This window comes from Hemiscyllium ocellatum, chromosome 16 (assembly GCF_020745735.1).
Source record: "Hemiscyllium ocellatum isolate sHemOce1 chromosome 16, sHemOce1.pat.X.cur, whole genome shotgun sequence".
NCBI lineage: Eukaryota > Metazoa > Chordata > Chondrichthyes > Orectolobiformes > Hemiscylliidae > Hemiscyllium > Hemiscyllium ocellatum.
The window spans coordinates 1,280,016-1,300,805 of NC_083416.1; the positions used below are offsets into that span (position 1 = coordinate 1,280,016).

The 20,790-nt window shown below is 45.7% G+C and overlaps 1 protein-coding gene across 3 annotated transcripts in view; it reads right to left on the minus strand.

Annotated features, from left to right (window-relative positions):
* Positions 1–17,909: 17,909 nt before the first annotated feature.
* Positions 17,910–20,790, minus strand: part of LOC132823311 (zinc finger protein 346-like) — a 62,720-nt gene continuing 59,839 nt past the window's right edge. For all 3 annotated transcript variants that reach the window (XM_060836986.1, XM_060836987.1, XM_060836985.1), the window contains one exon: positions 17,910–19,539. In XM_060836986.1, the coding sequence (XP_060692969.1) occupies positions 19,467–19,539 (73 nt within the window). In that variant the 3' untranslated portion in view covers positions 17,910–19,466. The remainder of the gene's footprint in view (positions 19,540–20,790) is intronic.

Genomic DNA, 20,790 nt, shown 5'->3' on the forward strand with positions numbered 1-20,790 from the left:
GCGGTGTGTGTAGAGAGTGTACAGTGAGTGGGGAGAGTGTACAGTGAGGGCGGTGTGTGGGGAGAGTGTACAGTGAGTGGGGAGAGTGTACAGTGAGGGCGGTGTGTGGGGAGAGTGTACAGTGAGGGCGGTGTGTGGGGAGAGTGTACAGCGAGGGCGGAGTGTGGGGAGAGTGCACAGTGAGGGCGGTGTGTGGGGAGAGTGTACAGTGAGGGCGGTGTGTGGGGAGAGTGTACAGTCAGGGCGGTGTGTGGGGAGAGTGCACAGTGAGGGCGGTGTGTGGGGAGAGTGCACAGTGAGGGCGGTGTGTGGGGAGAGTGTGTACAGAGAGGGCGGTGTGTGGGGAGAGTGTGTACAGAGAGGGCGGTGTGCGCGGAGAGTGTACAGTGAGGGCGGTGAGTGGGGAGAGTGTACAGTGAGGGCGGTGTGTGGGGAGAGTGTACAGTGAGGGCGGTGTGTGGGGAGAGTGTACAGTGAGTGGGGAGAGTGTACAGTGAGGGCGGTGTGTGGAGAGAGTGTACAGTGAGGGCGGTGTGTGGGGAGTGTGTACAGTGAGGGCGGTGTGTGGGGAGAGTGTACAGTCAGGGCGTTGTGTGGAGAGAGTTACAGTGAGGGCGGTGTGTGGGGAGTGTGTACAGTGAGGGCGGTGTGTGGGGAGAGTGTACAGCGAGGGCAGTGTGTGGGGAGAGTGTACAGTGAGGGCGGTGTGTGGAGAGAGTGTACAGTGAGTGGGGAGAGTGTACAGTGAGGGCGGTGTGTGGGGAGAGTGTACAGTGAGTGGGGAGAGTGTACAGTGAGGGCGGTGTGTGGGGAGAGTGTACAGCGAGGGCGGAGTGTGGGGAGAGTGCACAGTGAGGGCGGAGTGTGGGGAGAGTGCACAGTGAGGGCGGTGTGTGGGGAGAGTGCACAGTGAGGGCGGTGTGTGGGGAGAGTGTACAGTCAGGGCGGTGTGTGGGGAGAGTGCACAGTGAGGGCGGTGTGTGGGGAGAGTGTACAGTGAGGGCGGTGTGTGGGGAGAGTGTGTACAGAGAGGGCGGTGTGTGGGGAGAGTGTGTACAGAGAGAGCGGTGTGTGGGGAGAGTGTGTACAGAGAGGGCGGTGTGTGCGGAGAGTGTACAGTGAGGGCGGTGAGTGGGGAGAGTGTACAGTGAGGGCGGTGTGTGGGGAGAGCGTACAGTGAGTGCGGTGTGTGGGGAGAGTGTGTACAGAGAGGGCGGTGTGTGGGGAGAGTGTGTACAGAGAGGGCGGTGTGTGCGGAGAGTGTACAGTGAGGGCGGTGAGTGGGGAGAGTGTACAGTGAGGGCGGTGTGTGGGGAGAGTGTACAGTGAGGGCGGTGTGTGGGGAGAGTGTACAGTGTGTGCGGTGTGTGGGGAGAGTGTACAGTGAGGGCGGTGTGTGGGGAGAGTGTGTACAGTGAGGGCGGTGTGTGGGGAGAGTGTACAGTGAGGGCGGTGTGTGGAGAGAGTGTGTACAGAGAGGGCGGTGTGTGGGGAGTGTGTACAGTGAGGGCGGTGTGTGGAGAGAGTGTACAGTGAGGGCGGTGTGTGGAGAGAGTGTACAGTGAGGGCCGTGTGTGGAGAGAGTGTACAGTGAGGGCAGTGTGTGGGGAGTGTGTACAGTGAGGGCCGTGTGTGGGGAGAGTGTGTACAGAGAGGGCCGTGTGTGGGGAGAGTGTGTACAGAGAGGGCGGTGTGTGGGGAGAGTGTACAGTGTGGGCGGTGTGTGGGGAGAGTGTACAGTGAGGGCGGTGTGTGGGGAGAGTGTACAGTGAGGGCGTTGTGTGGGGAGAGTGTACAGTGAGGGCGTTGTGTGGGGAGAGTGTACAGTGGGGGGGAGAGTGTACAGTGAGGGCGGTGTGTGGGGAGAGTGTACAGTGAGGGGGAGAGTGCACAGTGAGGGCGGTGTGTGGGGAGAGTGTACAGTGAGGGCGGTGTGTGGGGAGAGTGTACAGTGAGTGGGGAGAGTGTACAGTGAGGGCGGTGTGTGGGGAGAGTGTACAGTGAGGGCGGTGTGTGGGGTGAGTGTGTACAGTGAGGGCGGTGTGTGGGGAGAGTGTACAGTGAGGGCGGTGTGTGGGGAGAGTGTACAGTGTGTGGGGAGAGTGTACAGTGAGGGCGGTGTGTGGGGAGTGTGTACTGTGAGGGCGGTGTGTGTAGAGAGTGTACAGTGAGTGGGGAGAGTGTACAGTGAGGGCGGTGTGTGGGGAGAGTTTACAGTGAGGGCGGTGTGTGGGGAGAGTGTACAGTGAGTGGGGAGAGTGTACAGTGAGGGCGGTGTGTGGGGAGTGTGTACAGTGAGGGCGGTGTGTGGGGAGTGTGTACAGTGAGGGCGGTGTGTGGGGAGTGTGTACAGTGAGGGCGGTGTGTGGGGAGAGTGTACAGCGAGGGCAGTGTGTGGGGAGAGTGTACAGCGAGGGCAGTGTGTGGGGAGAGTGTACAGTGAGGGCGGTGTGTGGAGAGAGTGTACAGTGAGTGGGGAGAGTGTACAGTGAGGGCGGTGTGTGGGGAGAGTGTACAGTGAGTGGGGAGAGTGTACAGTGAGGGCGGTGTGTGGGGAGAGTGTACAGTGAGGGCGGTGTGTGGGAAGAGTGTACAGTCAGGGCGGTGTGTGGGGAGAGTGTACAGTCAGGGCGGTGTGTGGGGAGAGTGCACAGTGAGGGCGGTGTGTGGGGAGAGTGTACAGTGAGGGCAGTGTGTGGGGAGAGTGTGTACAGAGAGGGCGGTGTGTGGGGAGAGTGTACAGTGAGGGCGGTGAGTGGGGAGAGTGTACAGTGAGGGCGGTGTGTGGGGAGAGTGTACAGTGAGGGCGGTGTGTGGGGAGAGTGTACAGAGAGGGCGGTGTGTGGGGAGAGTGTACAGAGAGGGCGGTGAGTGGGGAGAGTGTACAGTGAGGGCGGTGTGTGGAGAGAGTGTACAGTGAGGGCCGTGTGTGGGGAGAGTGTGTACAGTGAGGGCGGTGTGTGGGGAGAGTGTACAGTGAGTGGGGAGTGTGTACAGTGAGGGCGGTGAGTGGGGAGTGTGTACAGTGAGGGCGGTGTGTGGGGAGTGTGTACAGTGAGGGCGGTGTGTGGGGAGAGTGTACAGTGAGGGCGGTGTGTGGGGAGAGTGTACAGTGAGTGGGGAGTGTGTAGAGAGAGTGTACAGTGAGGGCCGTGTGTGGGGAGAGTGTACAGTGAATGGGGAGTGTGTACAGTGAGTGGGGAGTGTGTACAGTGAGGGCGGTGTGTGGGGACAGTGTACTGTGAGGGCGGGGAGTGGGGAGAGTGTACAGTGTGGGCGGTGTGTGGAGAGTGTGTACAGTGTGGGCGGTGTGTGGGGAGAGTGTACAGTGAGGGCGTTGTGTGGGGACAGTGTACAGTGAGGGCGGTGTGTGGAGAGAGTGTACAGTGAGGGCGGTGTGTGGGGATAGTGTACAGTGAGGGCGGTGTGTGGAGAGAGTGTACAGTGAGGGCGGTGTGTGGGGATAGTGTACAGTGAGGGTGGTGTGTGGGGAGAGTGTACAGTGAGGGCGGTGAGTGAACATCTTTGTGACTGTATATGTCAAAAGCAATTAATTAAGTGCGTCACTTTCGGATGTTTCCCTGGGTTGTGTAACATTAATCACATTGCTGTAACTGGGGATAGCTCTTCCTGCTCCCATCCAGGCAAACGGTTAGGTCAGTGCTCCAGACCTGTCACAACATGCCAAACTCTGTGACCCAAATACTTTCGTGGGATATGATCATCATTGCTTAAAAATGTGTTGCTGGAAAAGCGCAGCAGGTCAGGCAGCATCAAAGGAGCAGGAGAATAGACATTTCGGGCATAAGCCCTTCTTCTGGAAGGGCTTATAATCATCACTGTTCATCATTGGCAAGGCCAGCATTGTTGTCCATGCCTAACAGTTCATGAGAATGTCGTGGTGACATCAGTCAGCCAAGTCAACAGAGGAGGGAAAGTGCAGGAATCCTTTATAAATAATATGAAAACAGGACACTTAGAAAATACCAATAACATTATATAAAGTCATAGACTCACAGAGATATACAGCACAGAAACAGACCCTTTGGTCCAACCCGTCCATGCCGACCAGATATCCCAACCCAATCTAGTCCCACCTGCCAGCACCCGGCCCATATCCCTCCAAACCCTTTCTATTCATATACCCATCCAAATACCTCTTAAATGTTGCAATTGTACCAGCCTCCACCATATCCTCTGGCAGCTCATTCCATGCACGTACCACCCTCTGTGTGAAAAAGTTGCCCCTTAGGTCTCTTTTATATCTTTCCCCTCTCACCCTAAACCTATGCCCTCTAGTTCTGGACTCTCATACCCCATCCTATCCATGCCACTCATAATTTTGTAAACCTCTGTAAGGTCATCCCTCAGCCTCCGACACTCCAGGGAAAACAGTCCCAGCCTGTTCAGCCTCTCCCTACAGCTCAAATCCTCCAACATCTTTCCGATAGGAAGGAGACCAGAATTGCTCGCAATATTCCAACAGTGGCCTAACCAATGTCCTGTACAGCTGCAACATGACCTCCCAACTCCTGTACTCAATACTCTGACCAGTGAAAGAAAGCATACCAAATGCCTTCTTCACTATCCTATCTACCTGTGACTCCACTTTCAAGGAGCTATGAACCTGCACTCCAAGGTCTCTTTGTTCAGCAACACTCCCTAGGACCTTACCATTAAGTGCATAAGTCCTGCTAAAAATTGCTTTCCCAAAATGCAGCACCTGGCATTTATCTGAATTAAACTCCATCTGCCACTTCTCAGCCCATCTGGTCAAGATCCTGTTGTAATCTGAGGTAACCCTCTTTGCTGTCCACTACACCTCCAATTTTGGTGTCATCTGCAAACTTATTAACTGTACCTTTTATGCTCAAATCCAAATCATTTATATAAATGACAAAAATTAGTGGACCCAGCATCGATCCTTGTGGCACTCCACTGGTCACAGGCCTCCAGTCTGAAAAACAACCCTCCACCACCACCCTCTGTCTTCTACCTTTAAACCAGTTCTGTATCCAAATGGCTAGTTCTCCCTTTATTCAGTGAGATCTAACCATGCTAATCAGTCTCCCATGGGGAACCTTGTCGAATGCCTTACTGAAGTCCATATAGATCACATCTACTGCTTTGCCCTCATCAATCTTCTTTGTTACTTCTTCAAAAAACTCAATCAAGTTTGTGAGACATGATTTCCCACGCACAAAGCCATGTTGACCATCTCTAATCAGTCCATGCCTTTCCAAATACGTGTACATTCTGTCCCTCAGGATTCCCTCCAACAACTTGCCTACCACCGAGATCAGGCTGACAGGTCTATAGTTCCCTGGCTTGTCTTTACCGCCCTTCTTAAACAGTGGCACCACGTTTGCCAACCTCCAGTCTTCTAGCACCTCACCTGTGACTATCGATGATACAAATATCCCAGCAAGACGCCCAGCAATCACTTCCCCGGCTTCCCACAGACTTCTTGGGTACACCTAATCAGGTCCTGAGGATTATTCACCTTTATGTGTTTCAAGAACCAGACTTTATAAAAGATCTTAAAGTAAGGGAACACTTAGGAAGCAGCGATTATAATATGGTAGAGTTCAGTCTGCAGTTTGAAAGAGAGAAGGCAAAATCGGATGTAACGGTGTTAGTTAAACAAAGGTAATTATGAGGGCTTGAGAGAGGAACTGACAAAAATAGACTGGAAGCAGAGGCTAACCGGGAAGACAGTAGAGCAAAAATGGCAGGAGTTTGTGGGTATAATTGAGGACACAGTACAGAGGTTCATCCCCAGGAAAAGAAAGATTATCCGGGGAAGGATTAGACAGCCATGGCTGACAAAGGAAGTCAGGAAATGTATTAAAGAAAAAGAGAGATCCTATAAAGTGGCCAAGAACAGTGGGAAATCAGAAGATTGGGAAGGCTACAAAAACAAACAGAGGATAACAAAGAGTGTAATAAGAAATGAGAGGATCAAATATGAAGGTAGGCTAGCCAGTAATATTAGAAGTGATAGTAAAAGTTTCTTTCAGTACATAAGAAACAAACGACAGGCAAAAGTAGACATTGGGCCACTTCAAACTGATGCTGGAAGCCTAGTGATGGGAGATAAGGAAATAGCAGGAGAACTTAACAAGCACTTTGCGTCAGTCTTCACAGTGGAAGACATGAGTAATATCCCAACAATTAAAGGGAGTCAGGGGGCTGAGTTGAGTATGGTTGCCATTACAAAAGAGATAGTGCTAGAAAAGTTAAAAAGTCTTAAAATTGATAAATCTCCTGGCCCCGATGGGATACACCCTAGAGTTCTGAGAGAGGTGGCTGAGGAAATAGTGGAGGCATTGGTTGAGATCTTTCAAGAGTCACTGGAGTCAGGAAAGGTCCCGGATGATTGGAAGACCGCTGTTGTAACCCCCTTGTTCAGGAAAGGATCAAGACAAAAGATGGAAAATTATAGGCCAATTAGCCTAACCTCGGTTGTTGGTAAAATTCTAGAATCCATCATTAAGGATGAGGTTTCTAAATTCTTGGAAGAGCAGAGTCTGATTAGATCAAGTCAACATGGATTTAGTAAGGGGAGGTCATGCCTGACAAACCTGTTGGAATTCTTTGAAGAGGTGACAAGTAGGTTAGACCAGGGAAACCCAGTGGATGTGGTCTATCTAGACTTTCAAAAGGCCTTTGATAAGGTGCCACATGGGAGGCTGCTGAGCAAGGTGAGGGCCCATGGTGTTCGAGGTGAGCTGCTGGGATGGATTGAGGATTGGCTGTCTGACAGAAGGCAGAGAGTTGGGATAAAAGGTTCTTTTTCAGAATGGCAGCCGGTGACGAGCGGTGTCCCGCAGGGTTCAGTGTTGGGGCCGCAGCTGTTCACATTATATATTAATGATCTGGATGAAGGGACTGGGGGCATTCTAGCGAAGTTTGCAGATGATACGAAGGTAGGTGGACAGGCAGGTAGTACTGAGGAAGTGGGGAGGCTGCAGAAGGATTTAGACAGTTTGGGAGAGTGGTCCAGGAAATGGCTGATGGAATTCAACGTGAGCAAATGCAAGGTCTTGCACTTTGGCAAAAAAGAGTAAAAGCAAAGACTATTTTCTAAACGGTGACAAAATTAGTAAAGCCAAAGTACAAAGGGATCTGGGAATGCTAGTCAAGGATTCTCTAAAGGTAAACATGCAGGTTGAGTCCGTGATTAAGAAAGGGAATGCAATGTTGTCACTTATCTCAAGAGGGTTGGAATATAAAAGCAGAGATGTGCTACTGAGACTTTATAAAGCTCTGGTTAGGCCCCATTTGGAGTACTGTGTCCAGTTTTGGTCCCCACACCTCAGGAAGGACATACTGGCACTGGAACGTGCCCAGCGGAGATTCACACGGATGATCCTTGGAATGGTAGGTCTAACATACGAGGAACGGCTGAGGATCCTGGGATTGTATTCATTGGAGTTTAGAAGATTAAGAGGAGACTAAATAGAGATATACAAGATAATACATGGATTGGAAAGGGTAGACACTAGGAAATTGTTTCCGTTAGGCGAGGAGACTAGGACCCGTGGACACAGCCTTAGAATTAGAGGGGGTCAATTCAGAACAGAAATGCGGGGACATTTCTTCAGCCAGAGAGTGGTGGGCCTGTGGAATTCGTTGCCACGGAGTGCAGTGGAGGCCGGGACGCTAAATGTCTTCAAGGCAGAGATTGATAGATTCTTGTTGTCTCAAGGAATTAAGGGCTACGGGGAGAACGCTGGTAAGTGGAGTTGAAATGCCCATCAGCCATGATTGAATGCGGAGTGGACTCAATGGGCCGAATGGCCTTACTTCCACTCCTATGTCTTATGGTCTAAGACATCCAGCACTTCCTCCTCTGTAACCTGCACACTTTGCAAGATGTCACCATCTATTTCCCTACAGTCTATATCTTCCATGATCCTTTTCCACAGCAAATACTGATGCAAAATAATCATTTGCTATCTCCCCCATTTTCTGTGGCTCCACACAAAGGCCGCCTTGCTGATCTTTGAGAGGCCCTGTTCTCTCCCTAGTTATCCTTTTGTCCTTAATATATTTGTAAAAACCCTTTGGATTCTCCTTAATTCTATTTGCCAACGTTATCTCATGTCCCCTTTTTGCCCCCCTGATTTCCCTCTTAAGTATACTCCTACTTCCTTTATACTCTTCTAAGGATTCACTCGATCTATCCTGTCTATACCTGACATATGCTTCCTTCTTTTTCTTACCCAACCCCTCAATTTCTTTAATCATCCAGCATTCCCTATACCTACCAGCCTTTCCTTTCACTCTGACAGGAATATACTTTCTCTGGATTCTCGTTATCTCATTTCTGAAGGCTTCCCATTTTCCAGCTATCCCTTTACCTGCGAACATCTGCCTCCAAGCAGCTTTCGAAAGTTCTTGCCTAATACCATCAAAATTAGCCTTCCTCCAATGTAGAATTTCAACTTTTAGATCTGGTCTATCCTTTTCCATCGCTATTTTAAATCTAATAGAATTATGGTCGCTGGCCCCAAAGTGCTCCCCCACTGACCCCTCAGTCACCTGCCCTGCCTTATTTCCCAAGAGTAGGTCAAGTTTTGCACCTTCTCTAGTAGGTACATCCACATACTGAATCAGAAAATGGTCTTGTACACACTTAACTCTCCATCTAAACCCTTAACACTATGGCAGTCCCAGTCTATGTTTGGAAAGTTAAAATCCCCTACCATAACTACCCTATTATTCTTACAAATAGCTGAGGTCTCCTTATAAGTTTGTTTCTCAATTTCACTCTGACTATTGGGGGGTCTATAATACAATCCCAATAAGGTGATTATCCCTTTCTTATTTTCAGTTCCACCCAAATAACTTTCATGGATGTATTCCCAGGTATATCCTCCCTCAGTACAGCTGTAATGCTATCCCTTATCAAAAATACCACTCCCCCTCCTCTCTTGCCTCCCTTTCTATCCTTCCTGTAGCATTTGTATTATTAAGCTGTCAGTCCTGCCCATCCCTGAGCCATGTTTCTGTAATTGCTATGATATCCCAGTCCTATGTTCCTCACCATGCCCTGAGTTCATCTGCCTTCCCTGTTAGGCCCCTTGCATTGAAATAAATGCAGTTTAATTTATCAGTCCTACCTCGTCCCTGCCTGCCCTGACTGTTTGACTCACTTCTGTTCTCAGCTGTACCCATCTCAGATTGATCTCTTTCCTCACTATCTCCTGGGTCCAACCACCCCCCCACCCTATCAGTTTAAATCCTCCCGAGCAGCTCTAGCAAATTTCCCCACTAGTATATTAGTTCCCTTCCAATTTGGGTGCAATCTGTCCTTCTTGTACAGGTCACTTCTACCCCAAAAGAGATTCCAATGATCCAAAAATGTGAATCCTTCTCCCATACACCAGCTGCTCAGCCATGTATTCATCTGCTCTATCCTTCTATTCCTGCTCTCACTAGCTCGTAGCACTGGGAGTAATCCAGATATTATTACTCTTGAGGACCTTTTCAAATTTCTGCCTAACTCTCCGTAATCTCCCTTCATAATCTCAACCTTTTCCTTCCAATATCGTTGGTTCCAATGTGGACAATGACCTCCTGCTGGCCCCTCTCCCCTGTGAGAACATTCTGCACCCTCTCTGAGACATCCTTGATCTTGAAACCAGGGAAGCAACACACCATTCTGCTTTTTCTCTGCTGCCCACAGAAATGTCTGTCTGTGCCTCTGACTACAGAATCCCCTAACACAATTGATCTCTTGGAAGCGGATGTACCCCTCGTTGCATTAGAGCCAGTCTCAATACCAGAAACTTGGCTGTTCGTGCTACGTTCCCCTGAGAATCCATCACCCCCTACATTTTTCAAAACAGCATACTTATTTGAAATGGGTATAGCCACAGAAGACTCCTGTCCTAGCTGCATATCACTCTTACCTTTCCTGGAGTTAACCCATCTATGTGACTGTATCTGAGACTTGCTCCCCTTCCTATAACTGCCATCCATCACATACTGTTGCTGTTGCAAATTCCTCATCGCTTCTAACTGTCTCTCCAACTGATCTATTCGATCTGATAAGATTCACAACCAACAGTATTTATTGCAGACATAATCCGCAGTAACCCTTAAACTCCCACATCTGACAAAGAAGTACATATCACTGTACTAAAGGCCATTTTTGCTCCTTCACAATCTACAGACCCAGACATTAACACCGTCTTATTTCTCTACAAAACACTGCCCCAGGTTAAATTAATAGTAATGGCTTATATTTTAAGTTTAATCAAGAGACATATCTCCAAAAACATATAATCAAGAAAGAACCCACTCTACTCACTACTGCAGACTTTCAGTAGGTCACATTTAAAAACAATACACTTATCTGCTTTTGTGTTGTGAACTTTGCCCAAACAATTCTTCCAAGATCAGTTGTGAATTTTGCTGTTTGTTAATTTTCCCAGACTCACTCCGATGTCCAGTGATACATGAATTCAAACAGCAAAGGCAGTGACTGTGCAGGTTCACTGTGGGGTCAGTTTCTTCCTCTCTCTCTCTCTCCTGCACTGTCCTCACCATGTGCTTCCTTTGTCTGCTCTTCTCCCTTTTAAAACTGCTATTGTTTTGACTTTTTTTCCCCAAAGTTCCAAAACAATGCAACAGCATATACAACAGTAATTGCTGCTCCTGGAATTCGAGGAAATCACCTCCAACATCTAAAATACTTCAATAAAGGAGCAGCTCTTACAGCCAGGAATTTTTCTTGTCCTCCATCTTGGATTACCCAGAATCCAACCTGGATTTATGAAAGGGAAATTGTGTTTCATAAATATACTGCAATTCCGTGTGAACTGAACTAGTAGAATACATGTGAGGACCACTGGATGTGGCTCATTAGGATTTTCAGGAAGTGTTTGATAAAGTTTTACATAAGAAACCATTGGCAACATTAAAGCACAGGGGGATTGGTGTTAAAATATTAGCATGGACTAAGAATTTGTTAGTGGACAAGAAAAAAAGAAAAATGGGTCATTTTCAGAGTGGAATGTAGTGACCCCAACACCCAGCGACTGAAGACTTCAACTCCCCCACCCACTCCGCCAAGGACATGCAGGTTCTGGGCCTCCTCCATCGCCAAGCCCTTGTGACCCAATGCCTGGAGGAAGAATGCCTCATATTCCACTTTGGGACCCTGCAACCATACAGGATTAATGTTTCTTGATTTCCCCTCCCCCCACATTATCCCAGTCCCAAGCCTCCAACTCGGCACCACCCTCCTGACCTGTCCATCGCTTTCCCATCTATCCGCTCCACCCTCCTCTCCAATCTCTCACCTTCACTCCCACCTTCATCTACCTATCGCCTTCTCAGTTACCTTCCCCCAGCCCCGCCCCACTCCCATTTATCTCTCAGCCCCTTTCTCCAGTCACTCTCATTCTTGATGAAGGGCTTATGCCTGAAATGTTGACTCTCCTGCTCCTCAGATGCTGCCTGACCTGCTGTGCTTTTCCAGCATCACTCTCTCGACTCTGATCTCCAACATCTGCAGTCTTCACTTTCTCCCAAGCGATGTATTTGAAGGATCAGTGCTTCGGCTCCAGCTATTCACAGTAAATATAAACAATTTGGGTGGGATATTTGGATATTATCAAATGTAATATTTCAAGCTTGTTGACAACATCAAACTAGAGTAAGAGTGGTGAAGTAAAGATGAAGAGATAAGGCAATTTAAACAAGTTGAGTGAGTGGGCAAATACATGACAAATGCAGTATAATTTGGATAAATGTGTAGGAAACACAGAATGGTCAAGTATTATTTAAATGTTGCTAGATTGTAAAATGTTGATGTGCAAGGATGCCAAAGTCCCTTCTGTACTAGGAGAAAGTGAGGATTGCAGATGCTGGAGATCAGAGCTGAAAATGGGTTGCAGGAAAAACGCAGCAGGTCAGGCAGCATCCAAGGAGCAGGAGAATTGACGTTTCAGGCATGAGCCCTTCATCAGGAATGAGGAAAGTGTGTCCAGCAGGCTAAGATAAAAAGTAGGGAGGAGGGACTTGGGGGAGGGGCGTTGGAAATGTGATAGGTGGAAGGACGTCAAGGTGAGGGTGATAGGCCAAGTCCCTCCTCCCTACCTTTGATCTTAGCCCCTCCTTCCACCTATCGCATTTCCATTGCTCCTCCCCCAAGTCCCTCCTCCCTACCTTTTATCTTAGCCCTCCAACCACAAGGGATGAACTCAGATTTCTCCAGTTTCCTCATTTCCCCTCCCCCCACCTTGTCTCAGTCCAACCCTCGAACTCAGCACCGCCCTCCTAACCTGCAATCTTCTTCCTGACCTCTCCGCCCCCACCCCCACTCCGGCCTATCACCCTCACCTTGACCTCCTTCCACCTATCGCATTTCCAACACCCCTCCCACAAGCCCCTCCTCCCTACCTTTTATCTTAGCCTGCTTGGCATACTCTCCTCATTCCTGAAGAAGGGCTCATGCCCAAAACGTCGATTCTCCTTCTCCTTGGATGCTGCCTGATCTGCTGTGCTTTTCCAGCAACACATTTTCAGCTCTTTTGTACTAGGCAACTAAAATAAACATGCGGGTACAGGAAGCAGTTTGGAGGGTAAATAATAAAGGGGTGGCACGGTGACTCAGTGGTTAGCACTGCTGCCTCACAGCGCCAGGGACCCAGGTTCAATTCTAGCCTCAGGTGACTGTTCATAGAGTTTGCACACTCTCCCCGTGTCTGTGTGGGTTTCCTCTGGGTACTCCGGTTTCCTCCCACAGTCCAAAGATATCCAGGTCAGGTGAATTAGCCATGCTAAATTACCCATAGTGTTAAGTGCATTATTCAGGAGTAAGTGTAAGGAAATGGGTCTGGGTGGGTTACTCTTTGGAGGGTCAGTGTGGACCAGTTGGGTCAAAGGGCCTGTTTCCAAACTGTAGATAATCTAATCTAATCTAAAATATGTTGGCTTTCATTGCACGATGTTTGAGTATGAAAGCAAAGGAGTCTTACTGCAGCTGTATCAGGCCTTGGTAAGACAACACACAGAATATTATGTGCTATTCTGGTCTCCTTACGTGAGTTAGAGAGAGGAAAGGTTCACTAACCGATTCTTAAGGTGGCAGGTTTGTCACATCTGGAGAAATTGGGTCAACTGTATTCATTGGAGTGTTTACTTTCCAAATGTCCTGATATTGCTTTCTTGATAATTGATTCCAACACTTCCCAAAAAGAGCTGTTAAACTAACTGGTACGTAATTTCCCACATATTGCCTCCTTCCCTTTTTGAATAAGGGTGTTACATTAGCATTGTTTCAATCCATTCATTTTTAGAAGTTTTGAAGAGTGAGGGGATCTCACAGAGTGTGTAAAATTCTAACCTGACTGGACAGATTGGGTGTAGGAACTGAACCAAACGTCATTGTCCATGTATATGACATCTACAGCCCTTCCTTCATCAACTTGGTCACTTCCTCATATTACTCTACTAAGTTGGTAAGGCACGATCTCCTCGCACAAAACCATGTTGCCTATCACTGATAAGCCCATTCTTTTCCAAATATAAATAGATCCTATCCCTCAGTACCTCCTCCAGCAACTTTCCCATCACTGACATCAGGCTCACTGGTCTGTAGCTACCTGGAATACCCCTTCTTATACAGGGGGACAACATGAGCAACCTTCCAGTCCTCCAGCACCTCACCTGTATTTAAGGATGCTTCAAAGATATCTGTCAGGGCCTAGCTATTTCCTCTGTCGCCTCCCTCAGTAACCTGGGATAGATCTCATCCAGTCCTGGGGATTTGTCCATCTTAATAACCTCTAGCCTACCCAAAACATCTTCCTATTTATGTCAATGTGACCAGAGCAATTAAACTTCTATCTCTAATCTCAACGTTCATCATGTCCCTCTCCTCAGTGAACATTGATGCAAAGTAATCATTGAGAATCTCACCCATTCTCTCAAATTCAACACACAACCTACCTTCATTATCGTTTAGTGGACCAATCCTTTCTCTAGTTACCTGCTTGCTTCTTATAGAAGAATAAAAGGCTTTAGGATTGTCCTCAGTTCTCCTCACTAAAGCCATTTCATGACCCTTTTTAGCCCGCTTGCTTCCTTGTTTAAGACCTGTCCTACTCTCCTGATATTCCTCCAGGGCCCGTTCTGTTCTTAGCTGCCTGGACCTTATGTACGCTTCCTTTTCCTCTTGGCTAGTTGTATGATTTTTCCACGGTTCACGAATCTTTCCTTTCCTATCTTTTGCTTTCAATGGGACATGCTTATCCTGCACTATTTTGAACCTATCTTTGAAAGCCTCCCACATCTCAAATGTGGACTATCCCTTCAAATAGCTGTGTCCAATCTATATTTCCCAATTCCTGCTGAATTTGGATATAATTGGCCTTGGGGAGAAAGTGAAGACTGCAGATGCTGGAGATCAGAGCTGAAAATGTGTTGCTGGAAAAATGCAGCAGGTCAGGCAGCATCCAAGGAACCGGAGAATTGACGTTTCGGGCATGAGCCCTTCTTCAGGAATGAGGAAGGTGTGCCAAGCAGGCTAAGATAAAAGGTAGGGAGGAGGGATTTGGGGGAGGGATGTTGGGAATGCGATAGGTGGAAGGAAGTTAAGGTGAGGGTGATAGGCCGGAGAGGTTGAGAAGATGATTGCAGGTCAAGAAGGCAGTGCTGAGTCTGAGGGTTGGGACTGAGATAAGATGGGGGGGGGGGGGGGGGGGGGAGAAGAGGAAATGAGGAAGCTGGAGAAATCTGCATTCATCCCTTGTGGTTGGAGGGTTCCTAGGCGGAGGATGAGGCAATTTTCCTCCAGGAAGTGTTGCCATGTCTGGCGATGGAGACGACATTGGGGAGACAGGCTGCCTACTTGCGGAACGTTTCAAAGAACACCTCTGGGACACCCGGACCAACCAACCCAACCGCCCTGTGGCTGAACACTTTAACTCCCCCTCCCACTCCGCCAAGGACATGCATGGGGGAAGAGAGAAAGATACTACACGTGGAGTATCTTGGGTTTATCCGCTGCCCAAAACTATACTAAGTCCTTACCTTGCCAGCACCCTCCTGATCTCCAAGTCACCTCCACTCTGTCTCCCGCTGCTGCTGCACAGGAAAACATCATACTCCCAGAGTATGGAGATAGAGGATCAGCCATCATCACGTTGAATGGCAGAACGATGTGTTTCTGCTCCTGTTTTCTATGTTGCTGTATTCCTTACTCAGGGTGGTATGTTGGTTGGAGGGGAACTTGTAGGTAGTGGTTTCCACGAATCTGCTGCCCTTGTCCTTCTAGGTGATAGACGATGTGGGTTTGGAAAGTGCCTCTGGACAGCCTTGGAAAATCACTGCAATGAATCTTGGAGATGGTACATGCTGAAGGAAGTGAATGTTATGCATGCAGTCAAATTGGCTACCTTGATCTGCATGATTCAGAAACAGCAAGATTAAGGGACAGTCATGAATGTATCAGTGAGTTTGTAGAGAGAGAGATTTTGGGAAGAATAGCAAGGTAATAAGCACAGAAGGGAGGGAACATGATAAGTTGAGTTTAATTCTCCAAAGGTGAAATTATTCTGTGGATATGCTCTAACAGAAAGGCAATGAAGATTGGGGGAACCCCATTTCTCTCTCCACCCCTGAGGATCCCAGCCTCATTCCTGAAGAAGGGCTCTGGCCCGGGACTTCAATTCTCCGGCTCCTCAGATGCTGTCTGACCTGCTGTGCTTTTCCAGCAACACACTCAACTCTGATCTCCAGCATCTGCAGACCTCGCTGTCCCCTGTTCTACATTCCATCCTTTCTATTGCGTCTCACTTGCCCATTCCAATAGAAATGGTACTATTGTCACCCACTGTGAAAACTGAGGCAAGGTATTGATTTAGCATCCCATTTAGTGTTCCCTAGTAACTCTCTGGTTTTATCTTCAAAGGAACTGAATGCTTGCCATAATCTTCCAATGGTTCCTAGACACATGGGAGGTTTCAGTGGTTTGGAAATTTATAAATGTGACACACAATTATTCAAGAGCCTTGGAAAGTCCTAATAGCTACAAGTCAGTAGCATAACATCAGTTGTGGATAGGTTTTAGAAATAATCATTAGAACAAAACTTTAGCAGGAAACACGAAAGAGTTAATTAGGGATAACCAGCATGGATTGATAACTGGAGTGTTTGTTCCCAATATAAGATAGGGTGCTTTCATTAAAAATGGCCAATATGATACATTTCAGTATTTGCCATTACATAATGCCACTTGAAAAATGTAGCTCTTGTTGCATATTCTGACTGGCTTTGGTACATCCCAGCTCTTGCTGCTGAACTATGTAATTCCTAAACTTTCAACACGGCCTCTGCATTTTAAAAAAGAGTGGAGAAAATCTGGGGATGGAGAGCGGGTTGGTTGTCTCAATGACCTTAACACTGTCCCATTTGAGTCAACAGTTAGTATATACAGATATTATTCTGGTGAGTGCACCCCCTGCTGTTGTGTGGCAGCAAATGCAGCTTTGAGAGAAACATTTCAATATTGCAGATACACAAAGAACAAAAAACAATTTACAGCCCAGGAAAAGGCCCTTCAAGCCTGAGCCCAATTCCTAAGCATCTGTATCCTTCTGCTCCCCACCTACCCATGCATTTATCCAGACGTATCTTGAATGAATCTACCATGCCTGCTTCTACCACCTCTGCTGGCAATGCGTTCCAGACGCCCACCACCCTCTGTATTGTCCTCCATCTAGCGGTGGCCACAAATGCCATTTATAAAAGGTGATTATACTTTTCAAATCTAATTTAGATGAAATTACAAGGGCTGATAATGGAAATGCAATGGCTATCTATATGGATTTTAATAAAGTGTTTGACAATTTATTGACTATAGTCAATATCAGCATGGATTTAAAAAAGAATAGATTCTACAGAATCATGATAAGCAATTAATTTTCAGGCTTCAGACTGGTAGACAACACTAGTCCTTCTTAAATAATATGGACATTGAACTAGAGTAAACTAGATAATACATTTGGAAGAGTGAGAAACAGTGAGAATGACAAATTGACTGCAACAGGACATAATTCTAATATAATGGGCAATTTAAAGATAAAATTTAATGGAGAAGAGTGAAGTAATGTTTGTACCAGAGGGATAGGTGGGTCAAGGTAAATTTAATAGCTCAATTCTAAAGTGTGTGGAGAATTAATGGTGACCTGGGATCTTTGAAAGTGGTAGGTCATTGAAAAGATCTTAGACTTCACAAATCTTCTCAAAACTTAACTTTATAGATGTTAGACTTGGAAGTTCATGTTTACTACCAGGAAAGGGCTAAATGATTCTTCTCCCCGGTACCCTCCCTATCATTTGACAGCTACAGGTACTCTTTTTGTTGGTAAAGGATTTAATTTCAGTGCTTACCTGTTTATAAAGTTAAAAATCACACAACACCAGGTTATAGTCCAACAGGTTTAATTGGAAGCACACTGTCATTGTGTTTGCAGGTTGCAATGGGATCTTTAGAACCAATGTGAAGCCAGATGTGGCCTCATATTTCAAGTCTCAAGCAAAATACAATGCAGTACTCATTCTGCGCTGCACTGCTGTGCCCAGCCTAGATTTTATATTCCAGTTACTGGAGTGGGTCATGTCATTGTAAGCAAGAACTCTACCACTGAGGTATGGTTAACACTATGGAGAAAAGATACATTTCTTAGGTCTATGGTTTATTACCACTCATTTGTTGGGAACTTAATGGGTATGTCAAAGCATTTGAAGCCTGCAAATATGATTTTGAAGTGGGAATTTTATAGAAATACTTTTATATTTGAAGCATACAGGAATACTCTGGAGTACAACTTACGTTGAATTTATAGAACAAATCTAGGATTAAAAGCAGACAACACTTTGATAGGGAAACTAATTCTACATTTATTGTGCACGAAGAGAATAAAAGTACAAAAACTGTCAAGGGTCGCAGATTTTTCAACAAATCTTGTGAGGTCTAAGTATGTAGATGAAACAAAGGAAAAAAGGTCAATATGTTTACAACAGACACCCAAATTATGTAAGTATGGAAGAGTACACTGAGCTCCTGGGTCCATTCTTGTTCAGTTCAGAACAGATGTTTTAAATCACAATGACAATGAAATGAGTTTCCCTTCTGTTCCCCAATATAGAGCAAGTAATTAAAAAAAACAAACATAAACAAAAGATAGAGTCAGAACACACCAAACATACTTTTTAAAAACTGGCATCCCAAATATTAACATTTGTTGCATATGTACTCACTCCAGGTCTCTCCTGATTTCTCATTATAAGTCAGCCAATCTGAAAGAATGTTCGGCTCTGAAATGTATGCAGCACTCAGGGTGACTTAGAGGCAGCCCTTAATTTAAAGGATTGCTAGAATGAGGTGATATTTTCGAGGGACATCAAAACAAACCCAATTTAAAAACAAACATGGTAAAAACAAGGTTTGAATTGCAGCCTTGGTTTGGTTGACAATTTGGACTATTAAAAATAATGTTTCATCAGTTAGGAATAGTAGTACCATCACTAATTATCCCTGTTAAATGCTACAGTAACTGCTAGATACTGCCTTTTCAGATAGTCACATAAATCTCTAAGGTGCTCTACTGAACCATTCTCCATTGTGTCGCAAATCAAAATAAACAATGGTAGATAAATGAGTGATTAGTTTGCACGAAGTTTGAGAATTATTTGAGTGATATGCTAATTACCAGTTATAATAGACAAGAATGGCAATTTAATAATCAAATACAGAAACAAGTCAGAAATGGGACACAGATTTCTCAAGCAGCATTTATGCTACAATCATATATTGCATTAGCAATTTCTGAACAGTGGAAGAGATGATAACCAGGGTTAGTCCCATCAATTAAAAAGCCTGCATCTCAACCACAATTCAGTGCCTCCATGAACTGACTAACATTAACCAGTTAAAATTCATGTTGAAGGGAGACAGCTAAAATGTTGTTAATGTTGGATTACTTAAATGGGATGATGAAAGAAGAACAATCAGATCATGGGACATCAGTGCAATGATTTACAAACAATGTCTTCATCTTACCTGGGCTGCAATTCAAAGGCTACCAAACTAGTTGCACAGCATTTAGAATTATTCATTTGTACCGTTTCCTGTCATGAATGAAACCGACTTTACTGAGCGTAAGAAACAGGACTACAGCCAGGTAAGCATCTCTACAGCTAAACAAATGATGAAAAGTACCATTTGCTGCTTTACATGTAATTCTTTTACTCCCAATCTCTTCAGCTTTTTGCATAAACTTCAAATTAAAAATGAACAAATTGGGCCCTAGGGCTCTGCATTATGGGTTGTTGAATCAGTAGAAGTGTTTTCTGAACAGTATGCAGATCCAAACATGAACATAGGCTAACAGGCCTCTGCATGAGTAACATTCACTGATGAGGAGAGCACCATGCCAACATTGTTAGATGACATCTTCTTCAAAAAGTTCAAAGCCCCCCTCATCATCTTCTGCAGTAAATTCGTTAGGTTTCAACCTGGGGAAAGACAAAACAGTAAAGGAGACTCGCATGAAAGTTTATGACAAGCTCATAGAATCACTAAGTACCATACACAGAAAAGATGCTTTTAGAATTATTCTCACAAATTGTTTCTTTAACGTTTCCTCCTTGCCTCCTTCCACAAGTGACAAAATCTAAACGGATATCAAAACAATACAGCTGGGTGCAAGATTAGTTATGGTTATGGTTCAATTTATAAAGTTACGATTGATATTATATGCTCAATTTTTGTGTTGATCCCCAAAGTAAGCTCAGAGCAATACAAACGGAAGCAGCATCATGGCCACAGTGGTAACGTTTTTACTTTTCCTACTATCAGGGTATGCTTTGCTTTTTATTATTATGACAAATATAGTTTTCATAATCAACAGAAAGGCAACTGAATAAAGCATTGCTTAAAAAAAATATACTTTGTTAAAGCTTTTTATTTTGCAATCTGGACAATTCATTAGAAACACTAATACAAATGGAAAGCAATGGATGTAGGTTTGCTTGCTGAGCTGAAAGGCTCATTTCCAGACGTTTCATTACATTAATAGGTAACATCTTCAGTGGACCTCACGCGAAGCAACGCTTAAAATTCCTGCTTTCTACTTATATGTTTGTGTTTCTTTGGGTTGGTGATGTCAGTTCCTGTGGTGATGCTATATTCTGTAGTGAAGTCACGTCCTTTTCCTTTTCTCTGGAGAAAAGGAACAAGAAATGACATCACCAACCCAAAGAAACCCAAACATATAAATAGAAAGCAGGAATTTTCAGCATAGCTTCGCGTGAGGGCCACTGAAGATGTTACCTGGTAAGGCAATGAAACGCCTGGAAATGAATCTTTCAGCTCAGCGAGCAAACCTACATCCAAAACCTCAACCTGAGCTACAGATCTTCTCAAAACTCACAAAGGAAAACAATATTTATACTGAATGAGCGAAGCCTGCTGACTGATTGTTGGCATTTGCCACTCAGAGTGGGAGCTTTGGTTGGTAGAGATGCTACCATGGAGAATGCATTAGTTAACACTTACTGACATTTAATTTCCAAATTGTGATTAAATTTATACCAGACAGGTTGACTTTGATTTCTTGGGGCAATGTCTCAGCAAATGAACAGAACTTTTTAAACCAATTTACCAACAGATTAGTACTTTCCTCTCAGACAGGATAATTTTTTTTTTGCTTTACATTACCGTTTCTCATGAATTATCCTGAGTGTAAGATCAAACAAATATGCTAA